This window comes from Condylura cristata, unplaced genomic scaffold (assembly GCF_000260355.1).
Source record: "Condylura cristata isolate star-nosed mole 26May11 unplaced genomic scaffold, ConCri1.0 scaffold00002, whole genome shotgun sequence".
Lineage (NCBI taxonomy): Eukaryota > Metazoa > Chordata > Mammalia > Eulipotyphla > Talpidae > Condylura > Condylura cristata.
This window is the reverse complement of record NW_004567103.1, coordinates 23,971,361-23,983,514: the sequence shown is the minus strand read 5'-3', so window position 1 is coordinate 23,983,514 and position 12,154 is coordinate 23,971,361. Positions and strand designations below refer to the sequence as shown.

At 34.1% G+C, this 12,154-nt stretch overlaps 1 protein-coding gene across 1 annotated transcript in view; it reads left to right on the top strand.

The window, feature by feature from the left end:
• The window catches only part of NBEAL1 (neurobeachin-like 1), a 124,900-nt gene that overhangs the window by 97,478 nt on the left and 15,268 nt on the right, over positions 1-12,154 (top strand). Inside the window, exons 42-46 of the mRNA XM_004674823.2 lie at positions 1,539-1,669; positions 3,652-3,761; positions 7,081-7,198; positions 8,777-8,874; positions 11,357-11,473. Coding sequence (XP_004674880.2) covers positions 1,539-1,669; positions 3,652-3,761; positions 7,081-7,198; positions 8,777-8,874; positions 11,357-11,473 — 574 coding nt within the window. The remainder of the gene's footprint in view (positions 1-1,538; positions 1,670-3,651; positions 3,762-7,080; positions 7,199-8,776; positions 8,875-11,356; positions 11,474-12,154) is intronic.

The window sequence follows — 12,154 nt, the reverse complement described above, 5'->3', positions numbered from 1 at the left end:
CTCCATAAATCTTCAATGCCTCAAAATGACCTCCAGGTAACTCCCTACTTATTTGCATTATGTTTCCATATTATTTTTATTTTTCACATTTTATTTGGTGTTCCAGAGGAATGAGCCTCCTCCCTGTCAACAGAGATGCTCACTGTTTCTTTACCCACTCCCAGCATGGACCCTGGCCTTTGCTGGGCACATCAGGCATGTTTACAACAACTTGGAGGGTGCCTGTAAGGTCTGATCTGGTTGTTCATGATGGCATACTTAGTGTTAGGGTGCTGAGTTAAGGGAGAATTACAGCCAGGCCAGACCCTCTGTTGTGAGACCAGAACTGGCTCCTTCGTCAAAACAATACTGAGGAAAGTGGGGAGTGTCACAGTCATCTAGGTCTCAACTGTGGTGCTGCTTTATTCTTTACCATTTTACCTTTCTGGATTACAAGAGTGATGTAAACCATTCCCTGTTCTACTTCCTTTGCAGGAAACATTTATCACTCACAAGCCTTTAAGAAAGCACTTTGTCCCCAGTATCACTACACATCCCCAGTGCTACATGTATCATAATAACAGTATATTATTCCCAGTAATCATTTTTCCAGTTTTTAAAGATTGTGTGAAAAAAATTGTTTTTTACAAAACTTCATTAATATATTCTGTTTATGCTTCAAAAAACACAATGAAGAAAGTGAAATGCAAGCTATTGTTATGAGAAAAATATTATAAAATTATATATCTAATAAGGATATTTTATATACAACATATAAAGAACCCTTATAACTCAATAATGAAAAACAATGACCCAATTAGAAGTTGGACAAAAACTCTGAATGGACAGTTTTTCAAAGAAGATATACACATGTCTAGTAAAACATGAAAAGATATTCGGCATCATTGGTCTTAAGGAAGGAAAAATTCAAATCAAAACTAAATTGAGATAACCATTCACATCCACCAAGATGACTCTAACTATAAAGACTGATAATTGTATATGTTGCTAAACAAGTTCAGTAAAACAACCCTAATGTCCATCATCTGATAAGTGAATAAATAACTTGTAATGTATCTATCCAATGAAATCTTATTTGGCCATGAATGAATAAAAGGAATGCAGGGTTCATATTATGACATGGGTTAACTTTGAAAACACTAAGCTAAGTGAAATAAGCCAGACACAAAAAGCCGTATATTGTATGATTTGCATGAAATATCCCAAACAGGCAAATCCATAGAGACAAAACGTAGATTTGTAGTTGTTGGAGATTAGGGAGGTGAATGGAGACTAATGAGATTTTTTCGTTAGGGATGACAATATATACTTAAATTGATTGTGTTAATGGGGACTAAAATTGCAATATTTACTTCCTGATGAAAAAATATAAAAGACCATATAAAAGACCATTATAAGGACAGCAAATGTTAAAGAAAAAAAAATAAAAATAAATAAAAATAAAACCCTCTAATCATTTGAAACCCAAGAGGAATTTAAGTTTTTTTGTGCTTGTTTCTTTATTCAGTACTACCTTTCTTTTAATCTCCATGTTGCAGGTTTGACTGCGCAGATCGACAATTCCATTCCATCCCTGCTACCTGGCAAACTCTAATGGACAATCCATATGATGTGAAGGAACTTATCCCTGAATTCTTCTATTTCCCAGAATTTTTGGAAAATCAAAATAGTAAGAAATTGTAGATTAAAATTTGACTCAGTAGCCTAAAAAATATCTTTGAGGACATTTTTGTGATCTTTTATAGATTACTTAAGGTTCATTCTGTCTGTGAGTTATTTAGTGACAGGGTTTAATTGCTGCTCCTTTACTGTTCTGACCTTGAGGGAAGTTCTTTAATGAACTCAGTAAATGAGTCAAATTTCAATTGGTAAAAGAACTTAACAGAGTACACTGTTTACTGAAGAGGAAATAATAGTCATATGCTATTTCATCCATATAGCCTCTTAGATTAAAAGTGTTTGAGTTAGATGAGAATTTAGAACAGGGGTCAGCAAACCACAGGTACACAATAAGGTGGAATATTGCCAGCTAGTTTATTTGTATATGTCCTGTGGTTACTTTGACAGCAGAATGGCAGATTGATTTGAATCATTGCAAAAGAGACCATATGGCTCACCAAGTCAAAAATATTTATTCTTTATGGAAAAATCTTGCAGACTTCTGATTTAGAGTATAATAGAAGAGACAAATCGAAAATTATGACAGGGTAAATGTTACCATAATATTTGAAAAATCATGTTTTTGAAACACTAAATTTTAAAAGGATCTAGATACAATCTTTAAAAATGGTGAAATACTTTTTCTATGAAGTAGTTTAAAAAAAAAAAGATTTATGCATACAAAACTGGGGTGCAAACCAGAGGTACAGGGGTGATGAGAGGCTTCACCAGAGACAGAGTAGGGAGCAAAATAGGCAGATTGAGGAAGTGCACTGTTGAGAGAAGCAGTGGGCGAGATAGGAGAGGTCTGCCGTGCCATGTGGATCGCCTCGAGGTAGGGATCGAACTTGTAGTGAAGCTGCTGCGGCGTGCTTGTAGTGCTGCGCTTAACCTGCTGTGCCACCAGAGAAGCCCGGAGTAGTTTTATTTTTAAGCACAAATAAGGAAATTGCTAAGATTCTTACCAGTAGTACCTTTTTAGGAAATGTATTGTGCCAAAGGGCCATTATCAACTTTTTTTCTTCCTGTCATGTAATGTTAATGTTTGACCCTTTGCTCACTCAGTTGAATTATTTGTTCCGCTGGAGAGAGCATACATTATCCAGTGCTGCTTGTCCGTTGATTTATGCTCTGGGACAAGCTATTGAAGCAGGGCACCTGATTCTCAGAGCAAGGCAGTTAGAATTGGTGACAGTCAGAAAATCAAGTAAATCTATTTGCTGGGTCTGATTTTAGGCTCTGAGTCAGCCACTGAAGAAGTGTTTCCTAAAATAGGGTATCTGGGATATGCAGGATGAACAAGTTAAATATGGAGTGTTTAAATTAACTAAGTCACGGACCTTGTGCATCCTTTAACATTTAAACTTCTCTCCAACATTGAGACACAATGGTATTTTAAGACAATTTCTCTTCTGATGGTCTTTATTTTCCTAATATTTTTTTCTCCTGTTGTAAATAAGAAAACTTATCTTTGGGACAGTTTTTTTTTTTTTTTAGAATATGGTATCGTAACTATATGAAAAAATCTTCATGATGCTAGTATCTACTTATAATTGTGATAAATAAATATGTAGTTCTTCCATAAGACATATACAACTTCCAATCATTGAGGTATGAGTTATTCTAATGAACTGTATTTTGTATACTAATCATCAGAGGGACTATGCTAATTACTTTTAGTGTAAAAAATATTTAATATTACATTTTTGTTCAGATTAAGGTTAGGTCATAGTTCTAATTTTCTCAGCCAAAAATACATTATTAATCTGATTTAATGACTAACTTAAAATCTTTTAATTCAACTGTTAAAATACATTCCGATAGAGAATTCTTTTTATCTTCAATAAAATTATACCAAGAGGAGAACTTATTTTTCACCTTTCAGTCTAAATTTCAAAAAATCTTCAGTTTTGCTAAGAAACATCCTATTTATTTTATGTAATTTACTATAAATCTTAAATGATTGGCACATTTATCTTTTATGTTTCTTAGACTTTAACTTGGGTCGTCTGCAAGTTTCCAAAGAACTAGTAAATGATGTCATTCTCCCCAAATGGGCTAAGTCAGCTGAAGATTTCATCTATAAACATAGGAAGGCATTGGTAAGATTTTTTGTTTAGTTATTAGACTAATAACAATAACTATGTATGAGGTTTTGAGACTATGAAGTATATCTATTATTTTTCTAGATTAATTTATAATCTACTGTATTTGCTGTTTTAAATACCCAATTATAGTATTTATTTCGAAGTTACGAATCTTCAGATCTAATGAGACTCTGGTATAGTCCATGAATATGTAACAACAACAAAAATATTCAGTTCTGTAAGATGTCTGCCTGTTGCACATGAAACTATTCCAGACACCAAGCTAGTGTAATTTGATGTTTCTCAATTCCTACATTTATTTAAAATTTAAGAACAATTATTTTCTTATTTTTTTCTGAAGGACTTTAGTAAATTTCTAATAAGACAGCTAAATGTCAGTTTAAAAAATAATCAGTTTTAGCAAAATTTTCAATTTGGAATTGAAGGCTTGGGAAAATTAGTTTAGTTATGCTAATGTGTTATCTTCAGATGATGTGTTCTCCCCCATAATTGCTCCTTTGGTTCTCTTTCTAAACTGAAATGTTGTAGACAATCAAACTAAGTTTTGGAAACTTGGAATACTTCCTTTGTTATTAGTGCATAGTTTGTCAGACTTACAAAATTCAGTATTATATTTGAATAAGTAATCCTATATATGAATAAAGAACTGGGAAAGACAATAAAACTTTGAAAAATAACCTATTGCACATTAACTATCCTGGAACTTCTGAGGTGCTTCCCTTCATGTTGTTGATGACATGAGTTAGATATTCAAGACTTTAGGCATATATGCTACTGGCTAATGAATTGGTATTTCAGTCAAATATTAAGCAACAAAGTACCCCAAAGTTTACTTATTGTAGACATTTTATTATTATTACAGTTCTGTGAGTTGATTGGTCCCAGTTGGGCAATTCCCCTGATGTTGCTTGAGATTCTCATGACTTTGCAGTTATATATCTGCTGTTGTTGAAGGCTTCTGCAGGCTGATTTGAGGCATTGGAGTGCTGGACTTCCTCTCCATATAGACTTAGGATATCTCCTCCTCCTGTGTTCTCAAACTAGGTAGCCAGACTTTTTTCATGGTAGCTCAGGGCTCCCCCAAAGTGCAAAAGTGGAAGCTTCCCTACTTTCCTAAGGCTCTGAACTGTGACACCAATACTTCTGCCACCTTATAACATAACAGGATCAAGACAAGGAAAGTAAACTTCAGCTCTCAATGATGGAAGTGAGAAAGAACGGCCACAAATTATTTATATTCCTATTACATTCAAACTGTACTCATTTCCTTTCCAGAGCTTAAGGCAGTGATCTGCAAACACTTTTTTCTGTAAAGAACCAAGATAGTAAATATTAAAGTTAGGTGTGAGGTCTGTGTCAAAATTTTGCCAATGGAGTATATAAAAGAAAATGAGTGTATCTGTCTTCTGTCTGGACAGCTAATAAGAATTGTCCTATTGCTGGTAGTTTGTTGATCCCTGCATTAAGGCATGAGATCTGAAGCCCAGAATCTTGTCAGTAATGTAAATCAAATCCACAGGTGATTAAAATTATGCACATGTGTCTTTTCTTGGATCTGAAGACTGTGAAGAGGCAGGTGTAACAAGGATGGGAGAATTTAGTTGACACTGATATTCAAAAAGGAGAAAGAAACAAGCAGTGCCTAACAATAACTGGTTTATCACATTTCTGAATTCCAGCTGGGACATGCTCTCAATCCTGTTATGAGAGTCTACCTATACTCTCTGGCAGCATTTTTTTTTAAAGATTTATTTATTTATGCATACAGAATTGGGGTACAGGCTAGAGGTGCAGAAAGGTGAGAGGATTCACCAGAGACAGAGTAGGGAGCACTGCTGCAAGGAGCAGTGGGTGAGCAGGAGAGGTCTGCTACTCCATGTGGATCACCTCCAGGGCTGGGAGTGGAATTCACAATAATGCTACTACGGACAGCTTGCAGTGCTATGTCCTAATCCCTTACACCACGAGGAAGGGCCCCTAACAGTAATTTTTTATGGCTTTTTTGTTTTACCCTTGGGTTCTTGGCTTCCTGCGCTACATCATTCTTTCTTCCCCATTTAAAAAAAAAAGTTTTTTTTACGTGAGTATTTTTGTTATCCTATATATATTTAGTTGGAAGCAAAAGGTCTCTGCTTTTTTGAAATTTCTCTCTTTTAGTCTGAACTGATGTCATTTCTTTTCAGACTTTATGAACCTTACACATCACTTCTATTAGGTAAAACCATTCCACAGCACTTTATAGACCTTCCCTTATCTTTGGCCTAACTGGAGGCTATGATGAGAAAATGCCCTTAAAAATCTTAAAATAGCCTTTTCTCACTTTGAGAGTCTTTGCTTTCTAACGATCCTGGAAATGAATGTTTTATTTTAAATCCAACAAGACCTGCCTTTTTTGTTTTTGAAAGTTATATCTAAAATCCAGATAGCTCATTTTTAAGTCATCTTACTCCTCCCATGCTTGGCCATAGGAGGAGGTAAGAAGCCTGCTAACACTTAAATCGTTCTGCCTGGGAAACTTCTTCCTAGAATCCACAAGTTTAGTAGGTACCCTTTCTTTTTTTTTGAGAATTTGAGTTCTAAACATATTTAAAAATATGTTAAAAAGTATGTTTTAAAAAGTTGAGTCCTCTTTTCTTTTAACAACAATATTGATTCCTTACTGACTTTGAAGCCATCACTAACAGACTCCAGGAAGTCCTTCAGGCCTGTAGGAAGCTACAGGCAAGTCCTTGAGGGAGTGGGGTAAGCTAGATTTATGGGCAAGAAGTAAACTGGGCATGGAGGTGAGCGTCCAGCCATACTCTTTAAGATGGGGAGAGATTCTTGGCAGGTGATACATTTTAATCTGTAAATTAGGTATTTATAGGATGTCTCTGGTTCTTCAGTTATATTTTCCTGAGATCCTCCGTTTCATATCCATTTTAGACTAAGATACGATCAGAAAATGAATTTCTGCACAACTATTTCAACTGAAATTTCACACACAAACAAGAAATTTTCCACAGATATCATTTATTTTTTGTTGTTGTTATTTGAACTCTTAGAATATTTATATTATTTTCTCCACCTATCGGCTGGAAAATGCATATGTAGCAAATATTAATAAATATATCCTACATTATACTATATAGAATATAGTCAACATATGGAGTAGTCATTGAATAAATGTTTACCATGACGTCAAGATAATAATATAGTGGTAAGATTTGTGTGTGGAAATGCTTAATTTGCTTTTACTTTTTCAAAGGACCCATGTTTACATTGTTATTAATAGGTAACTGTATATTAAATGTTAAATTTGTTCTTTTTCTAGGAGTCTGAATATGTTTCTGCTCATCTTCATGAATGGATAGATCTGATTTTTGGCTATAAACAGAGAGGACCAGCTGCAGTGGAAGCACTTAATGTTTTCTATTATTGTAGTTATGAAGGTATCGATAAGTCTTTGTACTTTTTCCCTTGTATTATATTGATAGACACAATAGTTTAATATTTTTAAAACAAATAGTAAAATATTAATAAAAATTTATGTGACTATTATTTAATATTGTACATGGTATTGGGCATAACTACATAATATAAAAAAATCTACATTTAAAATAATATAGTGATATTTTTTCTATCTGAATGATTAAGAGTGCTGCATTTTCTTTTAAGTAGTGACAAATATACATGCAAATCTATTATAAGTGTCAAGTACTGGTGACAAAGGTTTTTTGATTTCTCTCCATATATGTCCTTGTTAGTGGGCTACATTAAATAATCAGCATTAAATTGTTAACAGACTTTGGAAAATAATCATTAGAATTGAAAATCAATTAAAAATAACGAAGAAAAAGAATCAGAAACAAATTCTTTGAATGTTAAATAAGATGACATTCTATTTAATTCAGAATCAAGAACTTTCTGAAGACTTTGAAAGGTTTAATGGTAGTTTTTTCTAACTTATTCAGATAACAGTTTTGTAGAGAAGTAGTGGCAGATAGGAATGTAGATTGAAATAACTTACCTAGTTTGACCAGTTAATGGCCATGTAATAATCCTTCTCAAATGTAATTGGGTGTAATCAGTTAACCAAAATACCACCTTTCACAACATCTGTTAAATATGCAGTATCTTATAGTTATATTTTGATGTTGTTAATTTCACTTGTTTCAACTTTACTGTCATGAAAAAAAAATGAGGTGTAATATAAGTATAGCTTTATTTTTCTTAGAAATTTTATTTATAGACTACCAATTAACATTTATTTAAGATATTTTAGTTCTAAATACTGGTTAGAATTTATTTTTTACATACTTAGTGTTTGAAATTTGTTAAAATATTGAAAAAGGCCCTGCCTGGTGGCACAATGGGTTAGGACACAGCACTCCAAATTAGCTGCAGTTGCTTCATGCGAGTTTGATCCCTGGCCCGGGAGATAATCCACATGCTCCAGCAGACCTCTCCTGTCTTTCCCCTGCTTCCTTCAGCAATGTATTTCAGTATATCTGCCTGTTCTGCTCCCTATTCTGTCTCTGGTGAATCCTCTCACTGCCCCTGTGCTTCTGGCCTGTACCTCAGTTATGTATGAATAAGTAAATTCTAATTTTTTAAAAGATTAATTTATTTGTTCATGCAGAACTGGGGTACAGACCAGAAGTGCAAGGGCAGTGAGAGGATTCACCAGAGACAGAATAAAGAGCAGAATAGGCAGACTGATGAAGTACACTGCTGAAGGGAGCATCAGGGTGAGACAGGAGAGGTCTGCTGCGCCCTGTTAATCTCCTCTGGAGCGGGGATCCAACTCGCAGGGAAGCGGCTATGGCTTATGCGCAGAGCTGCATTTTAACACGCTGCGCCACCAGAGAGGGCCCCCTATTTCTTTTTTTAAATGAACTCTTTACATCGTTTTTATGACTTGAAAGATGGAATATTATTTTGTTGTAAACATATTGACCAGTAACACATTGATCAGTTATGTGGCTTGCAGATTTGCAGTTATGTGAACTGACTTCTTATGCTTTTAGGAGCTGTGGATCTGGATGCCTTAACAGATGAGAAAGAAAGAAAGGCCTTAGAAGGGATGATTAATAATTTTGGGCAAACACCTTGTCAACTGTTAAAGGTAAGTCATGAAAGTTATTGATAACATAAGAAGTCTAGAATTGAATTGCCAAGGAGTAGTACCACCAGTGTTTCCAAGGATTTTAAATATTTAAAACTTTATAATCACTTCAAATTTGGTGGTGCATCAGGTTAGGACATAGCACTGCAAGCTAGTAGCAGTCCCTTCAGTGCAAGTTCGATCCCTACCCTGGAGGTGACCCACATAGCGAGGCAGACCTCTCCTGACACACCCACTGCTCCCCCAGCAGTGTACTTTGTCAGTGGACCTGTTCTGCTCCGCACTCTGTCTCTGGTGAATCCTCTCACCGCCCCTGCACTTCTGGCCTATACCCCAGTTCTGTATGCATAAATAAATAAATCTTTTTTAAAATTTTGGGAAAATTATACTGTTACTTAAGAAATAAATAGATTAACATATTGTTTGAATTTTGAAATAACAAATATGGCAGTAGAAATTAACATATACAGCTAAGTTACACCATTAAATCTTTATAGAAGCTGTTTCAATGTTTTCAAGGATATCTTGATGCTTGTTGTATGAACTTAAAAATATGATGCATACTTGTTATTCATCAATTTGATACTTTTTTATGTCAGGTGGTTTACATAACCCTCATAGTAAAAATCCATTCATTTTCATTTTTCAGATGATGAAGACAAGCCTTATTGAAATTAATAAGTAAATTGTAACACCTTAGCAAAATCAAATATTTTTTCCATGTTTGAACAACCAGAATGTGACTGGGGGAGGCCTTAGATATATAGCTATTCAAATCCAAAGCCTTTTTGCTGTGCTTTCTTCTGCATTAATAGCTATAAACTCCTTTATTGAACTAGATCATTTTCCCATGTTCTATTTGTTGTCTACTTATGATACTTTCTTCCTTTGTTAGTTGCACATTTACCCATTTGCTTAATTACATTATAAACATTTAAAGGCAGCAGCCTTCTCTTAATCATATTTGTATCTTTATTACATATAGTTTGTGTGTAGTATTCATTGAAGTCCACAACTTTTAAAGCAACATTGCATTTAAGCTCTGTCTTCTATTAACTCAATTTCAAACTAAGCTTTATAATTGTTACTATTACTTTGCAACCATTTTTTTGAAACCCCCAACAATGGTTTGTACAGAATAGATATTTTTGAAATCAGCATGTTATCTTTTATCTGCTATTAGAGTCAAAGGCAAAAGTAATAGAATAAAACAGACCACTTCACTGAGTTTTGAAATATTCTATAATATTTTTGTGCCTTCTTTACTTTTCCCTTTCCTTGATAAGCGATATCCTAATGAGTTTTATCTCCATAAAAGTGATATAAAAATTAGTCTTTGGTTTAAAGTAAAGTGTAGATAATCATATAAGGATAATTGAGAGCTAAATATTGATGTACTTATCGTAAGTGAAATTGTTTTTATTATATAACTTTATAACATACAAGAAGTTAAATTGTTGCCTATTTCCTGTAATTTAATGTTTAACAATGTAAACAGGTGAATGCCTTTCAGACAGAATTTTTATATATTTCAGCTGTGCTTTTGTAATGTTAGATTTGTCATTTTCTTATTTATAAAGGTGCTACTGTTTTACATCTTTGGCATTAAAGTTAGACAATTAAATATTTTTTAAAATAAATGAAGCAATAGTGCCCTCTCTGGTAGCACAGCAAGTTAAAGCGTGGCACTATGAAGCTAACTGCAGCCACTTCAGCACAAGTTTGATTCCCTGGCCAGGGGGGGTGACCCCAAGGCGTGGCAGACCTCTGCTGACCCACCCACTGCTGCCCTCAGCAGTGTAGTTTGTCAGTCTGCCTGTTCTGCTTTCCCCTCTGTCTCTGGTGAATTTTCTCACTCTCCCTGCACGTCTGGCCTGTACCCCAGTTCTGGATGCATAAATAAATAAATTTTTTTAAATGAACAATAAACAAATGAATTGATATCTAAAGTTTCACTCATACTATAAATTTTGAATAATGCATTTATTGTTGCCAAATATTTAACGTACTTCTGAATATTGAATATACAAATGTATATACAAATGAATATACATATTGAATACACACATACACACACATGAATTTTTTAAAACATTTTGTTTATTTTATTTATTTATGCATTCAAGAACTAGGGTAAAGGTCAGAGGTGTGGGGAGGTGAGAAGATTCATCAGAGACAGAGTGGGGAGCAGAACAGGCCAGTTTACTAAAACACACTGCTGAAGGTATTAGGATGCAAGACAGGAGAGTCTGCTTCACTATGTGTTAGCTCCCTGGCTAGATAGAACTCATGCTGCAGTGGCTGCTGATAGCTTCATAATGCTGAAACTTAACCACTTGCACCACCAGGAAGCCTCCCCTGGTCTGGCATTTTCAATAGTGCACAGTATGTAAGCCTTTGTAGTATAACTTATACCAGCGAATACAATATGAGATGTCGTAATACAATGATTGAATTATTTTTCCTTAAAATCATTTTAAAGGAGCCACACCCTCCTAGATTATCAGCAGAGGAAGCAGCACAGAAGCAGACCAAAACAGACACTTCAACTGTAAACTTATTTCAACACCTCTCTGAACTGAAGTCATTTTTTATAGAGGTAATATCCAACTTGATAATATCAAAAAATTTACTCTTGTCAATTACATATACCTCAATTTTTCCTTTGTTCATTGTGTAGGCGGTGAATTTATAGTACTTAATCCAAAATAGTAAATAATATTGCAGCAATCTGTTCTTGGATGTTTAAAACAATCTTAATGAAAACTTTTACTTGCTGCTTGAGGGTTACTCTGAATTATATCTTTTGAATTATTTTCATCTATTTCATATTTTCCTGATAAGGAAGAATAACTTTATGTAATTTTTTTTGGTGACAGTTAAGATAAAGAGACTAAAATAACTTAATTATAATACTTTCATATATAAATAGACCTAGTAAGTCATATTATTAATTGATAACATCAGAAGAAATAGCAAGTAAAACAGTATAGTTAGCTGCTGTAATTTAAAGTACACCTTCAGATTCAAAGGTAAAAAAAATACATTGTATTGTTTTGAATAGTTCAGGATATGAGTATTAAGAATAGTTAAAGATGTACATGAAACAGTGACTCTCATAAGTATAGCCGAGGTTGAGCTTCTTAAAGGATCAAATAGCAATTATTTTGAGCTTTGGAGTCCAAAGTCTAAATCTAGGTTATTATGTAGGCACACAAATAACTACTTGAAAATAACCATTAAAAAATGTAAAACACATTCTTAGCTTACCCACAGTCTA